The sequence below is a fragment of the Leptodactylus fuscus genome, chromosome 3 (genome assembly GCF_031893055.1).
Source record: "Leptodactylus fuscus isolate aLepFus1 chromosome 3, aLepFus1.hap2, whole genome shotgun sequence".
NCBI lineage: Eukaryota > Metazoa > Chordata > Amphibia > Anura > Leptodactylidae > Leptodactylus > Leptodactylus fuscus.
The window spans coordinates 14,019,700-14,037,724 of NC_134267.1; the positions used below are offsets into that span (position 1 = coordinate 14,019,700).

Sequence of the window (18,025 nt, forward strand, 5' to 3'; positions counted from 1 at the left end):
ATTCATGGTTTTGTAGGCCTGTTCATGTGTCTTTGCGGAACAGCTGGTTCCATCGATTGTGAAAGTACAACTTCCGGCATGCTGCAATGTTGGGGCTTGTAGTTTTGTAAAGCATCAGGTTGGAGACCACAACCAAGACTAGGACTTCTTTCTTTAAAGGGATTCTACCATTAAAATAGACTTTTTTTGTCGATCACATGTAGCAATAGCCTAACGAAGGCTATTCTTCTCCTACCTTTAGATGTCTTCTCCGCGCCGCCGTTTGGTGGAAATCCCGGTTTTCTTCGGTATGCAAATGAGTTCTCTTGCAGCACTAGGGGCGGTCCCTAGAGCTCAAACATCACCGGGGGCGTCCCCAATGCTGTGAGAGAACTCCCCAGCACCGCCTCCATCTTCTTCAGGAACGGCCTCTTCACACGTCTTCTTCCGAAGCTGTGTTCAAACTTCTAGGCCTCGGGCAGAGCTGACTGCGCATGCCCACAGGCCACAAGAAAATGGCTGCTTATTTACTGTGTAAGCGGCCATTTTTCTTGTGACCGCGGGCATGCGCAGTCGGCTCTGCCCGAGGCCCAACATCTAGAGGTTTGAACCCAGCTCCGGAAGAAGATGCGCAGAGAGCTCGTTCCTGAAGAAGATGGAGGCGACACTGGAGATTTCTCTCGCAGCATTGCGGACGCCCCCAGTGCTGTGAGAGAACTCATTTGCATACAGACAAAAACTGGGATTTCTACCGATCGGCAGCGCAGAGAAGACATCTAAAGGTAGGAGAAGACTAGCTTTTCTTAAGGTTATTCCTACGTGTGATCGACAAAAAAATTGATTTTGATGGTAGAATCCCTTTAAGTAAATCCTATATTGAGATTCCCATGTTATTCTGGATGTTTGTTTTCTGACACTCTGACACACATTTTCTTCCCAGTACTTTCCTGATGTCAGGACTCTTCTATTTAATTCTGATGTTCATAGGTTTGTTTTTTTTACTTACAGGTGTTTCGATGTCGGCCTTCACCGTTTTCTGGTCAGGTAAGTCTAAATTGAGAAGCATGGATAATCTGCTGCCTTTGATATTGTAAATCTACTAGAAATCTTATAGGCCACAGACAACTGAACCGGGGGGATGCCATAGGGACTGCAACTAGGCCCTGAAGTTCTAGTAATGCTTATGATTTTACCATTATCGTCTATGGAAAATGGATTGGAATATATCATCTAATGGAATGTATCATTGGAAGCCATATAAGTATAGGGTCGAAGAAAATGGGAGCGAGGCTGCAGTTCCAGGCGCTACCACTTTACTGTATGGACTGGAAGCTTTATACAGTGTACAGAGCTCAGTACAATGTAGCGTTGGGGCCTGGAACTGCAGCCCTCCTCACATTCACTTGTGTATGGCTGATCGGGACCGGGTGTACAATCCGATAACAGCTACCATCAGATCCTGGACAACCCCCTTAAGAAGTTGCATGTTTTACACTTACAGCAAGAAGACAACTCTGGTACTTGGATCTTTTTGCTATTTAGGGACCCGGCCCCTTTAAACGCGCCTCGCTTGAGAGACTCCCTGCGTGATACAGCTCATGCCTCAGTCTGTTTGTGGATACAATGAAACAGATAATCTCTTTAATGTATCATTTTCCAAGCAACAGTCACAGTGTGATGCCAAACTCCGAAGTAAAATTGTATCACAAACCGATCACTGTCTAATTGTCATCACACACCTCGACAACAAAGCCGCTGCGCCGGGACAACACATGAATATGGAACAGTTCTCTTTGTCTAGTCAGGAATTAGCGCACGCTACGGTTCACACCACTAAACTGATCCATTTTTATGAAGCCACCTCATAGATTCCCTTACTAGATACTTTACATATCTGCAGCCAGCAGCTGCCGAGGCTGATTTATAGTCTCTTACAAGGGTTTTCCCACCTAAGACATCCATGGCTTCTGGAGAGGGTGTACCAGTAACAGTTTAATGATGGGAGGGGGTTTAAAGGGGTTTCCAGCTGCCTAAAAATGCTCAAAATCAGTTTACAATTCTAGAAAATAATAAAAGATGCTGTGCCCCCTTTACCAATCTGCTCCAGTCCCATGATAGTCTCTATATCCTGGTCTTCAGCGATGACGTCCCATCATGGACATGTGACTGCCTATAGTGGTGACCTGTCAACATCACTAAAGTCACCGCAGTGGTCATGTGTCCTCACCAAAGCCCAGAATACAGAGACTGGATCAAGAGTAGCAGGGAATTGGTAAGCCGAGTGTCATACCCTCAACTTGGAACCCACCTATCCAGTGTGGCTTTAGGTTACTCCTGAGGACGATGTCTAAGTGATGCCTGGTTTTTCCTGGTTAATAATAATAATAATAATAATACATTTTATTTATATAGCGCCAACATATTCCGCAGCGCTGTACAATTTGTAGGGTTCAAATACAGACAGAAAGATACATTACAAAGAAAGTCATTTCACACAATGGGACTGAGGGCCCTGCTCATAAGAGCTTACAATCTATGAGGTAGAGGGGGTGACACAAGAGGTAGCAGGGGCGGCATTGCTTATACAGAGGTCAGACACTTTTGTAATAGAGGTGACTGTCATTACACAAACATAAGACTTTATGAGCCGTCACCAGTCGTGTCCTGTAACATGTGGATGGAATTTGGACATATAACGTTATCCTGAAATGGCCTCATATCATGTGGGGAAATGTGGGAGCGGGGACAGAGGAGGGTTAAATTCTGGGGATTCTAATTACATTACGGACGGGTTAAACATTAAGAATTGTGATCGGCCTGTCTGATAACAGGTGTCTTTAGTTTGCGCTTGAAGCTGTAGAAATTGGGAGTTAATCTGATTGTCCGGGGTAGAGCATTCCAGAGAAGTGCTGCAGCTCGGGAAAAGTCTTGTATACGAGCAGGGGAGGTTCTGATAATAGAGGATGTAAGTGTTAGGTCATTGAGTGAGCGGAGAGCACGGGTTGGGCGGTAGACAGAGATGAGGGAGGAAGTGTAGGGAGGTGCGGCATTATGGAGAGCCTTGTGGGGGAGGGGGAGAACTTTATATTTTATTCTATATTGAATAGGCAGCCAATGTAACGACTGGCACAGACCAGAGGCATCGCTGTAGCGTCTAGCCTGATAGATGAGCCTGGCCGCTGCATTCAGAATAGATTGTAGAGGGGAGAGTTTAGTGAATGGAAGACCGATTAGTAAGGAGTTACAGTAGTCAAGAGAATGAATCAGAGAGACAATAAGTGTCTTTAGTGTATTTCTGGTAAGGAAACCCTATACAAGGATCTGGACTTTGCTGAAGGTGACCACTAGGTCATGGCTTCTAGGAGTCGTCCTTTGATGGCTGATTCAGGCAGGTTGAGAGACACCAGTGCGTAACACAAAGATCAGACAGGAGAATGATCAGGGTAGGGCCGAGGTCAGGTCTCGTGGAGTATATTTACAGCCAGTGGTCCAGACAACAGGTCAGGTCAGACAACCCAGGTTGAAAGGTCAGGAACAAGCCAGGTTTATAAACGGGTAATCTGAAGAACAAGAATCTGGTAGCAGGAACGGAGTCGGACAACAAATCGGGATCAAATACAGATAGTCAGACAGAACAGATGTAAAGCACAGCTTCGTAGGAACCAGTAGGCTAGGAACCTATTTTGTTCAGTCTCATAGGGTAATAAATTGAATGGATTGGAATGGATTTTCATTGCAACTAGAAATTGGTCAGTTCCTTTTCTTTGTTAACTACATGTTTAGTTGTCCTCTGGTAATAAGCACTGGAACTTGCGCACATCAGTGATAAGAACTCATGGAACGTAGACTGGTGCAGCCACTCTATAGGATTATATTACATGTTGGCCCCTCCATATAAATAGCTGGCATGAAATATTACTTTATGTATATGGTCACTGGCAGCCATGACAGCTGATTGGCAGGGGTCCCAGGAACCAGCCCCATGCCAAGCACCCTAATCCATTTGCAGATAATTCTGGTTAACACGCGCCTGCTTAATAACACATAGGCATTGCCAGGTTTTGTACGTTCCCGTCTAGTCAATTTTCAGGAATAATTTTGCTTCCTCTACTAATAATAGAACAATAGGTACAGAGAAGAATCATGTCAGATTAAAGGCACAATTTATGCTGGCTGAGGGCTACAAACTGAGAATTTAGCGGAGCACCATATCATCAGGCGCTCAGAGGTTTCTTGTGCTTTCTCTTCCCCCCTCCCCGGTAGTCATCGTATTTGTCGCCCCAGCAGACTACTTTGAAAGATGAGACTGCTATTTTAATGTCCACATCAGCTGGATGTCTGAGAAACGTCTTTCCTGCGCAGATATCAGCAGGTCTGCAATTTCCTGTAATGGAATCGTGAAATTGGCGCTAATTACTATATTTCATAGCACTGGAGTTTAAGGCGTTTGAAGTACGGCAAAAAAGTCAGGATTATGTTTTCTTATCACATTTTGGCAATTAAGTTCTGTCACGATGATAGCGTCCGTAATGCGGTAGTGTCTCGGCAAATAAACAATACGATAGGGAATTGTTGAGGGAATTAAAGGGAAACTCATTTGCAAACTCATCTCCATTTACCCAACGACTTCTGCTATTTGCCCAGCAAACCACCTACTACTGTCATCCTGATAAAGTAGTTGATTATATAGATCACTTATGGGTAGGGTTGAGCGATCGGGATCAGAAAAGATCGGATCCCGATCGGCGATTGAGCAAATTTCACGATTGTGAACGAGATCAGCTGGAAAATGATCGTAAATCAGATTTTGAAATCTCAAGATCGGCTCAACCCTAAAAGTGACTTTTCCCATAAAGAAGCATTGACTAGGGTTGAGCGATCGGGATCAGAAAAGGTTGGATTCCGATCGGCGATTGAGCAAATTTCACGATCGGGATCGGCTGGAAAATGATCGGAAATCGGATTTTAAAATCGATCCTGAAATCTCAAGATTGGCTCAACCCTACTTATGGGTATCTTGCTGACCATTGGCTATTGGATTCCTGATGTTCATTGGTATATCATTCACTTGGAGACTGTGCAACTATTGAACATGATGTAACAAGCCATGTGAAGTGTCAGTAGGTTCTAACAACTCATCCACATGGGGCCAAGGTGTTGACAATTGATGACCAGTTCTAAGGAACGTGCTACAGGAAGATGTCTAGGTCATGGTCCCCAGTATAGTCACCTATAGTGCTGATATAGTAATGGTATACTCAGTGATGGATCCAAGGAGAAGAACAGTCAGGACATCACAAGCTACAGGATTAGACAGAAGTAAGGTTCAGAGCCAGGAATACAACAGCAGGAACCAGGTACAGAATCCAAAGGTCAATGCAAAAGTCTGATCCAGGAACAAGGCTGAGGTCAGGGTCGGTCCGAAATCAAAATAAGTAACATAGGGAATCAAGGCCAAGACAGTATGGACATGTCACTTGGCAGGCAAGGCATTGGAGACCATTTGCCCTTTCCTTGAGAAAGGAACCAGAGGAGAAGGTATCTGAGATTGGAACCAGAGGAGGAGGTATCTGGTTGCCTATCAGCAAGGTGAGGCACTGGAACCAGCCGGTGACTAATATATTACTTGATGTCTTTTCCATTGGATCAAAATGTTGCCCCATCGTGGTGCTAGGTTTATGGTGATACTTGTTTCCTGGACCCGTAGTCCAGTATTCCATCCTTTATTGGTTGGTCGGGTTCTCTCCACCCAATAGCAAGGGATGTGGGACACGTCATGGGTGCCCTTGGTCAACAGAAGGCGTCCCCACCACCCGGACCCAGTATGGCTGCACCTCTTGCCCTATGGTTATTTCAGCCCTTGTTACAAGGAGTATACAAAGAGAAGACATCTTGTAATATACTTCTATAAAAATGATTTCATTTTCTTTTCGGAACGACCAATTTTCTCTCTCGTGAACTATGATCCTGAACAACTTCTTAAGAATTAGTAGAGAGCTTTTTTGTTAGATGACATTAACAATCCTGACTTCTTCAGAGACCGTAATACAGAAGATGGATCTGATATGAATGTTTATTTTGCTACAAATAATACCCGGCTTACGTAAGTTACCGCGAGCATTATTTAACATCTAAAAATAGAAATCTTATAAACCCAGTGGAAACTAATTCAATTTCCTATACAAAGTGCTGTAATTAGAGCCCGGGATGCAGAGAATCAGGAGGTGAAAACTGCAAGATGATATTACCGCGCCGCACAAAACCCATCTGTTATATACTGAACTCCAACGCGGGGAGACGTCTTCATTCATTTGTGCCTAAGGTTACTTTATGTAAGAATATTATGTATCCTTATAGGTCACAATTAATTGGGGAATGTACAGAAAAACTAGGGAAGGGAGAACACAGCAGCGACAGGGCCTAGCAGAACAGCGCAGGCGTATAGCATACATGACATACAGTAGTGTGCAAAAGTTTTAGGCAAAATATTGCACAGTAAGGCTTCATTCACACGGATTATGGCACGTAATCCACGTCATAATCTGCACCCTCAAAATGGTGGTCTATGGAGACCACTAGTGTTCTTTTTTCCGCTACTGGCAACAGAAGCGAGCTGCCCTTTCTTCAGGCGGATTCTGCGGCTCGTTGAGACAGGGAGGTTGTTCCCGCCGCCATCTTAGCGAACTAAGCACAGATCTTCTGTGGATGTTGCTTGCTCCAATCCGTCCGACTCTTCATGTCCTCCCAGACAGACTGGATGATGATGAGATCAGGGCTATATCTGTGGGGGCTGGATCATCACTTCCAGGACTCCTCCTCCAAAGAGCAAAGGTCTCACCAAATATTGATGGGATTTACATTTCCCTTTATTCGCTTCATTTTGGAAATTTACAAAAATTAACTATTAACCCTTCTATTTCTAAAAGCATTTTTACTTTGCAGCTTTTTCTCCACACCGGTCTAAAAGTTTTGCACAGTACTATCTGTGGTCAGAGTCATGGTGTCTAATCCGCAGGCAGCATGTGATAGATCAGGAGGAGCTGGGTATATTGATGTATAGTTTTGTGGGGAAAGATTCATTATTTATAACTTATTTATTTCTATTCATTCTGGGCTTAGGAGTCCAGTGGGCGGTCCTACTCACTGACGGACAACCTTCACTATATGTGTGTCTATATAAAGATAGCTGACAATCACTGAAAGATTCCCAATATGTCTCCTGATGATCTCTGGTGTATAGGAGAAATGCACTGGGACACTTTAGTAGGGACTTATTTAGGGGTGACCAGTGTCCGAATCCTGGACAGGGTTGATCTTTTTAGGATGAATTCTCTGCATTCTGGTCTTTGGAGTCAGGTGCATGCGCAGTGAAGGTGGAGTGTGCATCTACGATGTCACTGAAGAACCGCGCAGGTGTCAGGAGCACCAGAAATGAGTACGATGAGACTCATCTCTAGGTAAGTATACCTAGTGTGCATGCAACCTTACTGTAGTTAGTGAAGAGACTATAGACTTCTAGTGAGGACCACTGCCCCCTCACCCTGATAAAATGCAGGGCCCTTAACAGGGGCAACACGGTGGCTCAGTGACTAGCCTTGCAGCGCTGGAGTCCTGGGTTAGAATCCCGCCAGGAACAACCTCTGCCAGGAGTTTGTATGTTCTCCCCGTGTTTGCAGGGATTTACTCCCATTCTTCAAAAACATACTGATAGGAGAAAAAAAATGTGAGCCCTATATGGGGCTCACAGTCTACATAAATAAGTAGGGTCCTTATTAAAGGGGTTGTCCATGGCCTGAAGATAATTGATACTGATGACCCAGACCCGGACGCCATATATAGTCTACCAAGCTCCATACACTGTTAGCGTGAGCTAACACGGAGTAAAGTGGCACGTATACGCCGCATGAGATTTTGAGGGCCGTATACACTCCCATTGAATTCAGTGGGAGCCGGGATCGTATACGCGGCGCTATTTTGCGGCCGCAAAATAACGCCGCGTCTACGATCCTCACTCCCATTGAAATGAATGGGAGCTTTTGCGGAGCGCAATCTGCCGGCACGTGTATACGTGCCAGATTGCGCCCCACTTTCCTCCGTGTGAACTCACCCTTATGGTGGAACTGGGGCAGCCCCGCTCCCAATCACTTGACTAGTACTAGGCCAGTTCTGGCTGTATATCTTATATACTGCTCCCGGTGACCCCATCAGCTCATTGGTGTGGTTTCCAGGTGTCGGCCCCCAACTCCTCCGTCACTGATGACCTCTCCCATGATGAGGTCATCAGTAGAGATGAGCGAACACTATTTGAAGCAGCACTCTCCCATAGAAATGAATGGATGTAGCCGGCACGCGGGGGGTTAAGCTTCATGTCCCGGACATCCCCTTTAATCTAATACCCCAGAAAACCCGGCACCATCGTACAGCTGAGCCCATACAGTACCTGTCACAGTTTGCAGGCAGCTCTTTTGATCTTATTATATTTGATAATCTCGCCAGTTTGTTTGCACCTCTATCACAAAGGACCAGTCAGACAGGATGACTAGCGCGTTTCACGTCCTAATATTCCCTCATGCCAAATTGAGGTTTTAGAAAATAGTATCAGTTTCAAATTAGTCCCCGTTCAGTAAAGAAGACTCGGCGCCGGTATCTCTCCCTCCGACGCCGATAAACAAGATAAAACGCCGGGCTCTAATTAGTGCGACACTTGTGTCTATGTAGACGGAACGCGCTGTGATCAGATAGCACACATGACATTTCCTGCTCCTTTCACGAAGATGAGACATTGCCCTCTTTCTTTTCTCATCTTTATAGAGTGTAAAGACAGAATGTTTTTTCAGAATTTTTTCTGTTTATAAAAAATAAATAAAGTTCGGTAAAATATTTCATCTTATTTTTTATTTTTTTCTCTATCTTTTGTATTTTTGACTGTGCCGTCTCGCATTATGTGCTATTTGTATCCAGATACTACTAGATAGGATATCGGATACTGTGAGAAACCTGTAGGAATCCGTAACTCATGACTTCTCTGTGATCTCTTAAAGGGAGTGTGACACCAGACCCAGAAGCCCCGCAGATAGATAGGTTAGGGTCACCTGAACCCAATGGTGTTCACCCCTAGCGAATGGCTAAATCCATTGCCGAGATATCGCTGTTATTGTCGAAATGCAAATGAGATCTTTGGAGCAACGTTGTTATTGTTGTAAAGCGGTAAATGGCGATGACCTCATTGCTCCAAAGAGCTCATTTGCATATTGACAAAAACGGCAATATTGAGGCAGCAGAGGCGGCGATTGACAAGGGGAAAACAGTATTTGATTCAGGTGACCCTCACCTATCTGTCTGCAGGGCTGAGCCTTTAAAGGGCATGGGTCGTAAAAAAATGACCTATTGTTTAGGCAGGTTTGGAAAAACGCTGCAAAGTAAGAAAGTTTTCAGAAATAGAAGGGTTAATAGTTTATTTTTTCTGATTCATAAAATGAAGTGTAACTCCCATCAATATTCGTGGTGTGACCTTTGCCTTCCATCAGTTCTTCTCGGTACTTCCAGATGGTTTTTGGCAGAACTGGGCAGGGAGGTTGTTCCCGCCGCCATCTTGGAGAACTAAGCCCAGATCTTCTGTGGATGTTGCTTGTCCAATCCGTCTGTCTCCCCATGTCATCCCAGACAGACTGGATGATGATGAGATCAGGGCTATATCTGCGGGGGCCGGATCATCACTTCCAGGACGCCTCCTCCAAAGGGCAAAGGCCACACCGAATACTGATGGGATTTATAGTTCTTTCTTCTTCATTCACAAAAAAAAACTATTAACTCTTCTATTTCTGAAAACATTCTTAGGGTGCATTCACACTGAGTAAACGCTAGCTTATTTTGTAGAGTAAAATTACACTTGTAAATTTTGCTATCCCATTGACTTCAATGACATTTTACAGGCGTATTTTTTACACTTGTAAAAAAATATAATTGAAGTCAATGGGATAGCAAAATTTACAAGTGTAATTTTACTCTACAAAATAAGCTAGCGTTTACTCAGTGTGAATGCACCCTTACTCAGAGCGGGGTCACACGTGCGCCCGGTCTCCACTTTGTGGGTTTCCGTCTTCTGCCGACAGGAAACTCGGCAGTCAGTGTCCGCCCGTGAGCGTCTTCTGGTCTCCACGGCGAAACAGTTTTTTGGGTTTTTTTTAACCGAACACAAAGTCCTGCATGTCCGACTTTGTGTCCGGTTAAAAAAAAACGGTTTTGCCGCAGAGACTGAAAGACGCTCATGGGCGGACACTTTGCCATTCATATGAAAGGGTTTGAAAACTGACTGCCGGTTTCCGTCTGCTGTCCAATTTCTCAGGCAGAAGACGGAAACTTGCAAAGTGGAGACCGGGCGCAGGTGTGAACCCGCCCTATGCTGCATTATTTCCACACCATTCCCGATAGGTGATGTCACAGCTCGCCTTGTTTTTCCCCTACCTACACAGTGACCTTTGCAATCGGGAGAGGGTGAAGGGGGTGCAGAGCCCCCGGAGGTCAGGGGCAGGTTCGGATGTCTTAACCCAAAAGGATCCAGGCCAGAACCCATAGCACTGTCATCAATGATCCACCATATGAATTAATTTGATCATTGTATCTCCCCGGACAATCCCTTTAAATAACAAAACAATACTTGTGATATGTTCCCTTCAGTGCTAAACAAGTCTCTCCTGGATTTTCTGTATGTTCCTATTGACAATCCTGCACAGCTTCATTTTTTAAGAGACTGGGAAGAGTCATACAATGGACTACTATTTGGTAGTGATCCTGGGGTCAGATCTACACTGATAGACCTGTCATTGAAATTCATGAAAAAGTCCCTTTAAGTACGAGTATGTCACATTCTGTGTGTACATTGGTAGGACATATTAAACACGCGGGGAACATTGTCATCCGATTTTTATTGAAGTGATCCTACCTGGCGCGCGGCCCTTGATCTTACATAGGGAAATATTTGCCATCTCTCCCATCTCTCCGGTTTGCCTGGGAAGGCCTCGCGTGTCCTGGATACATTGTGTCACCTGTGTATATATAGTGTCACCTGTGTATATACAGGGATTCATATGTATCAGCGATGGCGGATGAGATGATGACCTGGCACACCGGAGTATTCATAGTTCTAGCTCTCGTATCTCTGTAGCCCACTGGTACTTACTAGTCAGGGCCTGTTTCTTCTGGCGTTCCCTTGTGCAATCCACATGGAACGGAACGTTTTATTATTATATCCTATATAGAGAGTTAATCTGTCACCAGTCTTCCTGGAAAACCCTATATTTGCTCTGCTATTTGCATCTATCATCCTCCCTTTAGAGACCTTTGTCTTTTCATTTTTGATCTTCAAAATATAAATTTTTTTGATATTTTTTTTAATTATTTTATTTTATTTTATACTGTAAATAAAAGTGATTCGGAGCAGTAGGGGCTGAGTTATGACTTATCTGCTTGTATAATCTACCAGGGATTGTATAACTTTTGGCAGCATATGAACCCCTTCCCGCCGCCATTTATCGATTTTCGTTTTTGACTCCCCGCCTTCCAAAAAACACAATTTATTTATTTATTTTTTTACTTTTTCCTTTCACAGCTGTATGGGGGCTTAATTTTTGCAGAACAAATTGTACTTTTTTTTTTTTGTAGATTGTGAGCCCCACATAGAGATCACAATGTACATTTTTTCCGTATCAGTATGTCTTTGGAGTATGGGAGGAAATCCACGCAAACACGGGGAGAACATGCAAACTCCTTGCAGATGTTGTTCCTGGCGGGATTTGAACTCAGGACTGCAGTGCTGCAAGGCTAACTACTGAGCCACCGTGTTGCCCCCGAACCAATTGTACTTTGTAATGGTACCATTTAACACTCCAAACGGGGGTACGGGAAGCTGTAAAAAAAATTCAGAACGGGGTCAAACTGGAGAAATATTGTATTTTTTCCACGTTTTCCGGGCTTTGTTTTTACAGCTACAATGATGTCACCTATATTCTGTGGCCTAATACAATTATGGCGATTTTCGGACATGGGGATGTATATTTTATTTATGTTTATTTTTATTTATTAATCTGTATTTGAGATCGAAGCAAAGGGGGATGATTTGATTTATATGGGCTATAGACCCAGTCCTCCCCTTCCTTCCTTTTTTTCCATTCATTATATCCCTCTCACTTCCCCCCGTTGCAAAATCAGACATAAAGGATACATATACAGTGAAGGAAAGAAGTATTTGATCCCTCGCTGATTTTGTAAGTTCACCTCCTGACAAAGACATGAACAGTCTATAATTTTAAGGGTAGGTTCATTTTAACAGTGCGAGATAGAATATTAAAAATAAAATCCAAAAAATCACATTGTATACATTTTATAAACGTATTTGCATTTTGCAGATAGAAATAAGTATTTGATCCCTCTGGCAAACAAGACTTAATACTTGGTGGCCAAACCCTTGTTGGCGCGCAGCAGTCATAGGTTTTTTGTAGTTGATGATGAGGTTTGCGCTTATGTCAGACATGTCAGGAGGAATTTTGGTCCGCTCCTCTTTGCAAATCAGCTCTATATCATTAAGATTTTGGGACTGTCACTCTGCAACTCGGAGCTTCACCCCCTCCATAAGTTTTCTATGGAATAAGGTCTGGGCACTGGCGAGGCCACTCCATGACCTTACTGGGTTTCTTTCTGAGCCTCTCCTTTGTTGCCTTTGCTGTATGTTTTGGGTCATTGTCCTGCTGGAAGACCCAGCCATGACCCACTTTTAATGTCCTGGTGGAGGATTTTACGGTACATGGCCCAATCCACTCTCCCATTGATGTGGTGAACTAGTCCTGTGCCCTTATCAGAGAAACCCCCCAAAACACAGTGTTTCCCCCTCCATGCTTGGCAGTGGGTCCGGTGTTCTTTGGGTCATAGTCAGCATTTCTCTACCTCCAAACACGACGAGTTGAGTTAGGACCAATTCACACGGGCACAGAGGGGGCGGATTATGGTGCGTAATCCGTGTCATAATCCGCCCCCTCACAATGGTGGTCTATGGAGACCGCTAGCGTTCTTTTTTCCACTAGTGGCATGTTACCGCTAACGGAAAAAAGAAGCGAGCTGCCCTTTCTTCAGGCGGCAGCAACCTCCGGAGTCAGCCCATTCAATTGAGCTGACTTCGAAGGGGAAGCCGCGACCGTGACAGTCATGGCAGGCAGGTTTTGACCTGAGAGTGACGCGGGGAGCCAAAATCCACCCCACCGGCCCCCGTGTGGACTAGCCCTTAGTGCCAAAGAGACAAAAATTCTTCAAATTCCTCTTCATTTTCATGTTCTTCACAGTCTTCGGGGATGATGTGAACCTGCCCCCATTTTCTCCTAAGCAGCCCAGGAGAGTGTACAGCCCCTCTAATTCCCATTTTATACATTACTGTATAGGGAGATCAGAGCCCTGAAATCTTCCCTGCTGTCAATGCAAATTACACTTGTCGGAGCCCCAGGCGGAAATGTTTTTAAGCCAATTACATGATAAGTAAGCAACCATAAAACATTAAATCATAGTCGTGACCAGAAATGACAGTCAGTCACATAGACATATAGCAAAGAACTGGTAGAGAATGCTCACAAGTATGGCAGGTTTCAGTAATGTATCCAATAATATACTGCATGTTCTATAAAAAGGGAATTAACCCCCCCCCCAAAAAAAAATAAAAAAAAAATAAATAAATAAATAAATATATATAATGTAAATGAAGATCCAATATGGATTGATCCGTCTATGGCTGTCACAATCCTGCAAGCTGCAGCTCGATACCATATCTGTTCTGTAATGTAAAGGAGAATTAGATCAGGATAATAGACAACCAGGCACAAGCTACATGAATACATCTCAAGACTAAAAACCACAATAGTATTTCTCCTAAGATGCGTACTGTAGTGGTGTATAGAGAATTAGAGATATCTCCGATGGCAAATGTCTTGAGAATGATCGGACATATTGAAATCCAACAGTACACAATTCTTAAAGGTGGTGTACAGCCTTTAAAGGGTACTTAAAGGGGTTGTCCCATCACAAGGATCCTATCTATACTGCTAGTTTATGTGGATTTAAGACTTTTCCGAAATACATTGCTTTATCAAAACTGCTTTGTTTGGCCACTATCTTAATTTATTCACTTCATTGTTTACACTGTGTTTCCATAACCATGAGCCTGGTGATGAGCTTATCTTCTCAGTTAACAAGTGATGTAGCTTGTTGGGGGGGCTGAGTGCATGAGCTTGTATTTCTGAACTGTTTATCTCTCTGCACCACACAAGTGACACAGCTCCTGCTCTCAGATAGGGGAGGTGAGTGCTCGGGTGTTTATACTGTCTATGACTAATATCCCATCAGTAGTAACACAGGCGGCTAGTCAGAAATGAACCCACTTACTTTGACCTATGAGAAACTTTTGTGCCTTGTAGAAGTTGAGAAAGCTTTGTGGAATCCTCTCTTCTACATTCACTGTGTGAAGAAAGCCCTGCCACTCCCTGGGAATCCATCTTGCTTTTGATAGTATCTAGGACGAGAAATGGAGGCAAGGATCCGTGCTCAATGGTCGTGCAGGAAAAGTGAAAAACAGGAAACAATCGTGTTGGTAGGATCAACTTTAATGGAATAAAATACAGTATAGCACAACGCGTTTCCGGTTATAGAACACCCTTTGTCAAGTGCACAAATCACAAGTACACGTCGGGCAAGATGCAACACGATTGTTTATTGTTTTTCGCTTTTCCTGCATGACCATTGAACGCGGATCCTTGCCTCCATTTCTTGTCTTACTTACCTTCCGGGTTTCCTGTGTCTGTTTACGGAACCGCTGCCACTCTCGCCTTAATCGCCTATCTTGTAACTGCTTCTTACGGTGCCATGACTTCATCACAACCCCTCCAGGTGAGAGGCCAACTGGTCGTTTTTTACTCTAAAATTTATCATTCTACAATAGTGTATACTACACTTATTGCGCTCGGTGTCTTTCCTTCTTTTTTTGATAGTATCTATGGATGGACCTTCCCTAGTAACAGAGAGTGAACCATAAGTTTGCTGAGAAAGGAGACACCTAGTGGCAGCAACTTTAGAGAAGTTTTTCAGGCAGAGAATAATGAAATTGCATTACATTTTTCCCAGAATCACTTACTAAATGAGACTATGTCTATAAAATTTGTGACCATTTAAGTATTCATGATCTGCCTTGTGGATCAATATCAAAAAGCTGGACAACCTCATTAATAAGGTACATGTGATATGTTCAGTAAGGCAACGTTCCAGGACATGGCAAAAATGGTCGAGTGCAGATTGCTTCATCTAGGAAGGGGATCGGCACACGAACAGGACGTACAGTAGAAGAAGCAGGAACCCAGAGGTGATAATGTATTCTGTTGACAGAGGGCGCTGTAGATTGTATTAGAAGCACTGCGGCTGACATTGGTGGCGCTCTACATGTCCCTCTATGATTATGGACCACCAGTGAGGCCTAGATGTCACCATGATTTGACCGATGAGCTCGGAGAAACATGACATCCCTGTCTCATGCTATAGGCATCGAAAGAATGCGATACGTGACAAATCTGGAATTCCAATCCAGAAAAAAACTCAACATTTACAAATAAAGGGAGAAAAAAAATCACTTTCATTTCCGAGAACAGAGAACGACTCGAGATCATAGAATAACATTAGTAGAAAATCATCTGTCACCGGATCACAAATTTATAAAGTACAGCAAAACCTGGCGATGCAATAAACGTCGGCGCTTGGCGTCCTGCACGCTCGTGTCTCATCCCGCTGTATTTCCCCAGACTCGTTAATATGCCCCGCGCCGTTCTGTTTCTCATCTTTGGACGCAGATTAATGTAGCATAATTGTCTAAGAAATAGAAATTGCGGCAATGCGAATTCTGTTTGGAGCCGTGACAAAACTAATTACTTGTGTTGCCTGCTTCATTAGGTCGCTCGTCTCAGTGCGTCTGCGCCGTCGCACAATAGACTAGAACGTATTATCGGAGCACAGTGAAGGAACGCGGAGCAGCTGAGTCAGATTAGTATTGATTGGAATTTTTCCTTCATAATTATTTTTCATTACGACTCTCGCAGCCCCTGAAAGCGTTTTGATAGGATTATCCTTTTTACATCAGGGCGAGCGATGAGAGGATTTCCATGCTAGAAAACCGCCAGGGAGAAGAACAAGTAAATGCAAAGATATCAGTATCACTGGAGTGCAAGTATTGTCTGGGCTAACAGGGAACAGATTGTAAATGTGCAGGACTTGTCTAATAACTACAACACCCAGCAGGCTGGAAGACATCCATCCCACGCAGCATCACAATAGTCGTCCTACTCCATTGTCAAGGGGGTGCTTGACGTCTGACTGGGTATTGGCCACACAGGGCTGTGATGTCCTCCGGCACCTCTTCATCAAGGGCCCAGGGCAGAACAGGTTAATGTTGAGGCCACTGAACTACCGGCCCGTTTATACACATTGCCAGGGATTTGGATGAATTACTTTGTGTAACATCTTGAGAGAAGGACCGAACAAGGTTGACCTATGATAATGTCTCTCGTTTATAGTCTTTAGCCGGCTGGCCGGCTCCTGCTCCCTCACACAGAGCTTGTTGTGCGACTGTCTCCGCTTTGCAGTTACTGCCTTTCGACTCCCAGTCTTCGAGCTACTGATGCAACTCCTCTCCAAACTCTGGGTCTCTCTGGACTTTGGTGTGTGGTCTCCACCCAATCCATTTTCTTGGTAACCATCTGCTCACCAACTCCACCAACACCAGTCAATAGATGAAGGTGGGAGACGCACTACAAGATGCAAATGTGTAGCCTTGTTTTGGGCTCAGTGCAGATTGTGATGTACCTGGTTGATATTGGTGTGCGCCAATTTTTGTATCCATTTTTTGCAGACCCCAGAGTAAAATAAGAGAGGCCCGGGGGAGGTGCGAAATAATAAACCATTAAAGGGATTCTACCATTAAAATTACATTTTTTGCAGCTCACACTTAGGAATAGCCTTAAGAAAAGTTATTCTTCTCCGCGCCGCCATTCGATAGAAATCCCGGTTTTTGTCGGTATGCAGATGAGTTCTCTCGCAGTACTGGGGGCGGGCCAAATGCTGCTAGAGAAATCTCCAGCGCCGCCTCCATCTTCTTCAGGAATGGCCTCTCTGTACGTCTTCTTCCAGGGCTGGGTTTCAACTTCTAGGCCGCCTGCGCATGACCGCGGTCACAAGAAAAATGTCCGCTTACACAGTAATGTGGGCATGCACAATCGGCTCTGCCCGAGGCCTAGAAGTTTGAACTCAGCTCTGGAAGAAGAAGATGCGGGGAGAGGCCATTCCTGAAGGAGATGGAGGCGGCGCTGGAGATTTCTCTCGCAGCATTTGGCCCACCCCCAGTGCTGCGAGAAAACTCATCCGCATACCGACGCAAACCGGGATTTCTACCGAACGGCGGCGCAGAGAAGACATCTAAAGGTAGGAGAAGAATAGCCTTTCTTAAGGCTATTCCTGCGTGTGATTGACAAAAAATGTGATTTTAATGGTAGAATCCCTTTAAACTCATCTTGCCTTACCTCTCCTGGGTATCCTCATGGTGTACAGGGTACCTTTGGTCCCTTTCCCCGCCTCCTGTATAACATCATACACCCCGGGGCCACTGCTAAGGTCTCAGCAGTCATGCGGGGTTTGCCATTGTACCCCAGAGTCTAATGATAGGAGGCTCAGGGGAAGTGCCTAAAAATAATCAATACTTAGAATCACTTTCCCTTCTCTCCAGAACTCCCTCACGGCGTTTCGTTCTTCCAGGCCAACTCTCAGTTTCCTGGTTGATGTCATCACATGGAGTGCCTCGACATCATGACATTCACCCAACTCTAATCAGAGCCTTACTGAACTAATAGCGATGGTTTATGTTTTTACAGCCAGAAAGGAGTGATAGGACCGCCCACTGGACTCCTAAGCCCAGACCCAACAGAGTTTTGGATGAATAAATGACAAGTTATACTGAATCCTTTCCCACAGAGCT

General features: G+C 44.4%; 1 protein-coding gene across 3 annotated transcripts in view; it reads left to right on the forward strand.

Moving 5' to 3' along the window:
• HHAT (hedgehog acyltransferase) overlaps positions 1–18,025 on the forward strand; it is a 346,637-nt gene that overhangs the window by 87,316 nt on the left and 241,296 nt on the right. For all 3 annotated transcript variants that reach the window (XM_075267136.1, XM_075267135.1, XM_075267134.1), the window contains exon 9: positions 988–1,023. In XM_075267136.1, coding sequence (XP_075123237.1) covers positions 988–1,023 — 36 coding nt within the window. The remainder of the gene's footprint in view (positions 1–987; positions 1,024–18,025) is intronic.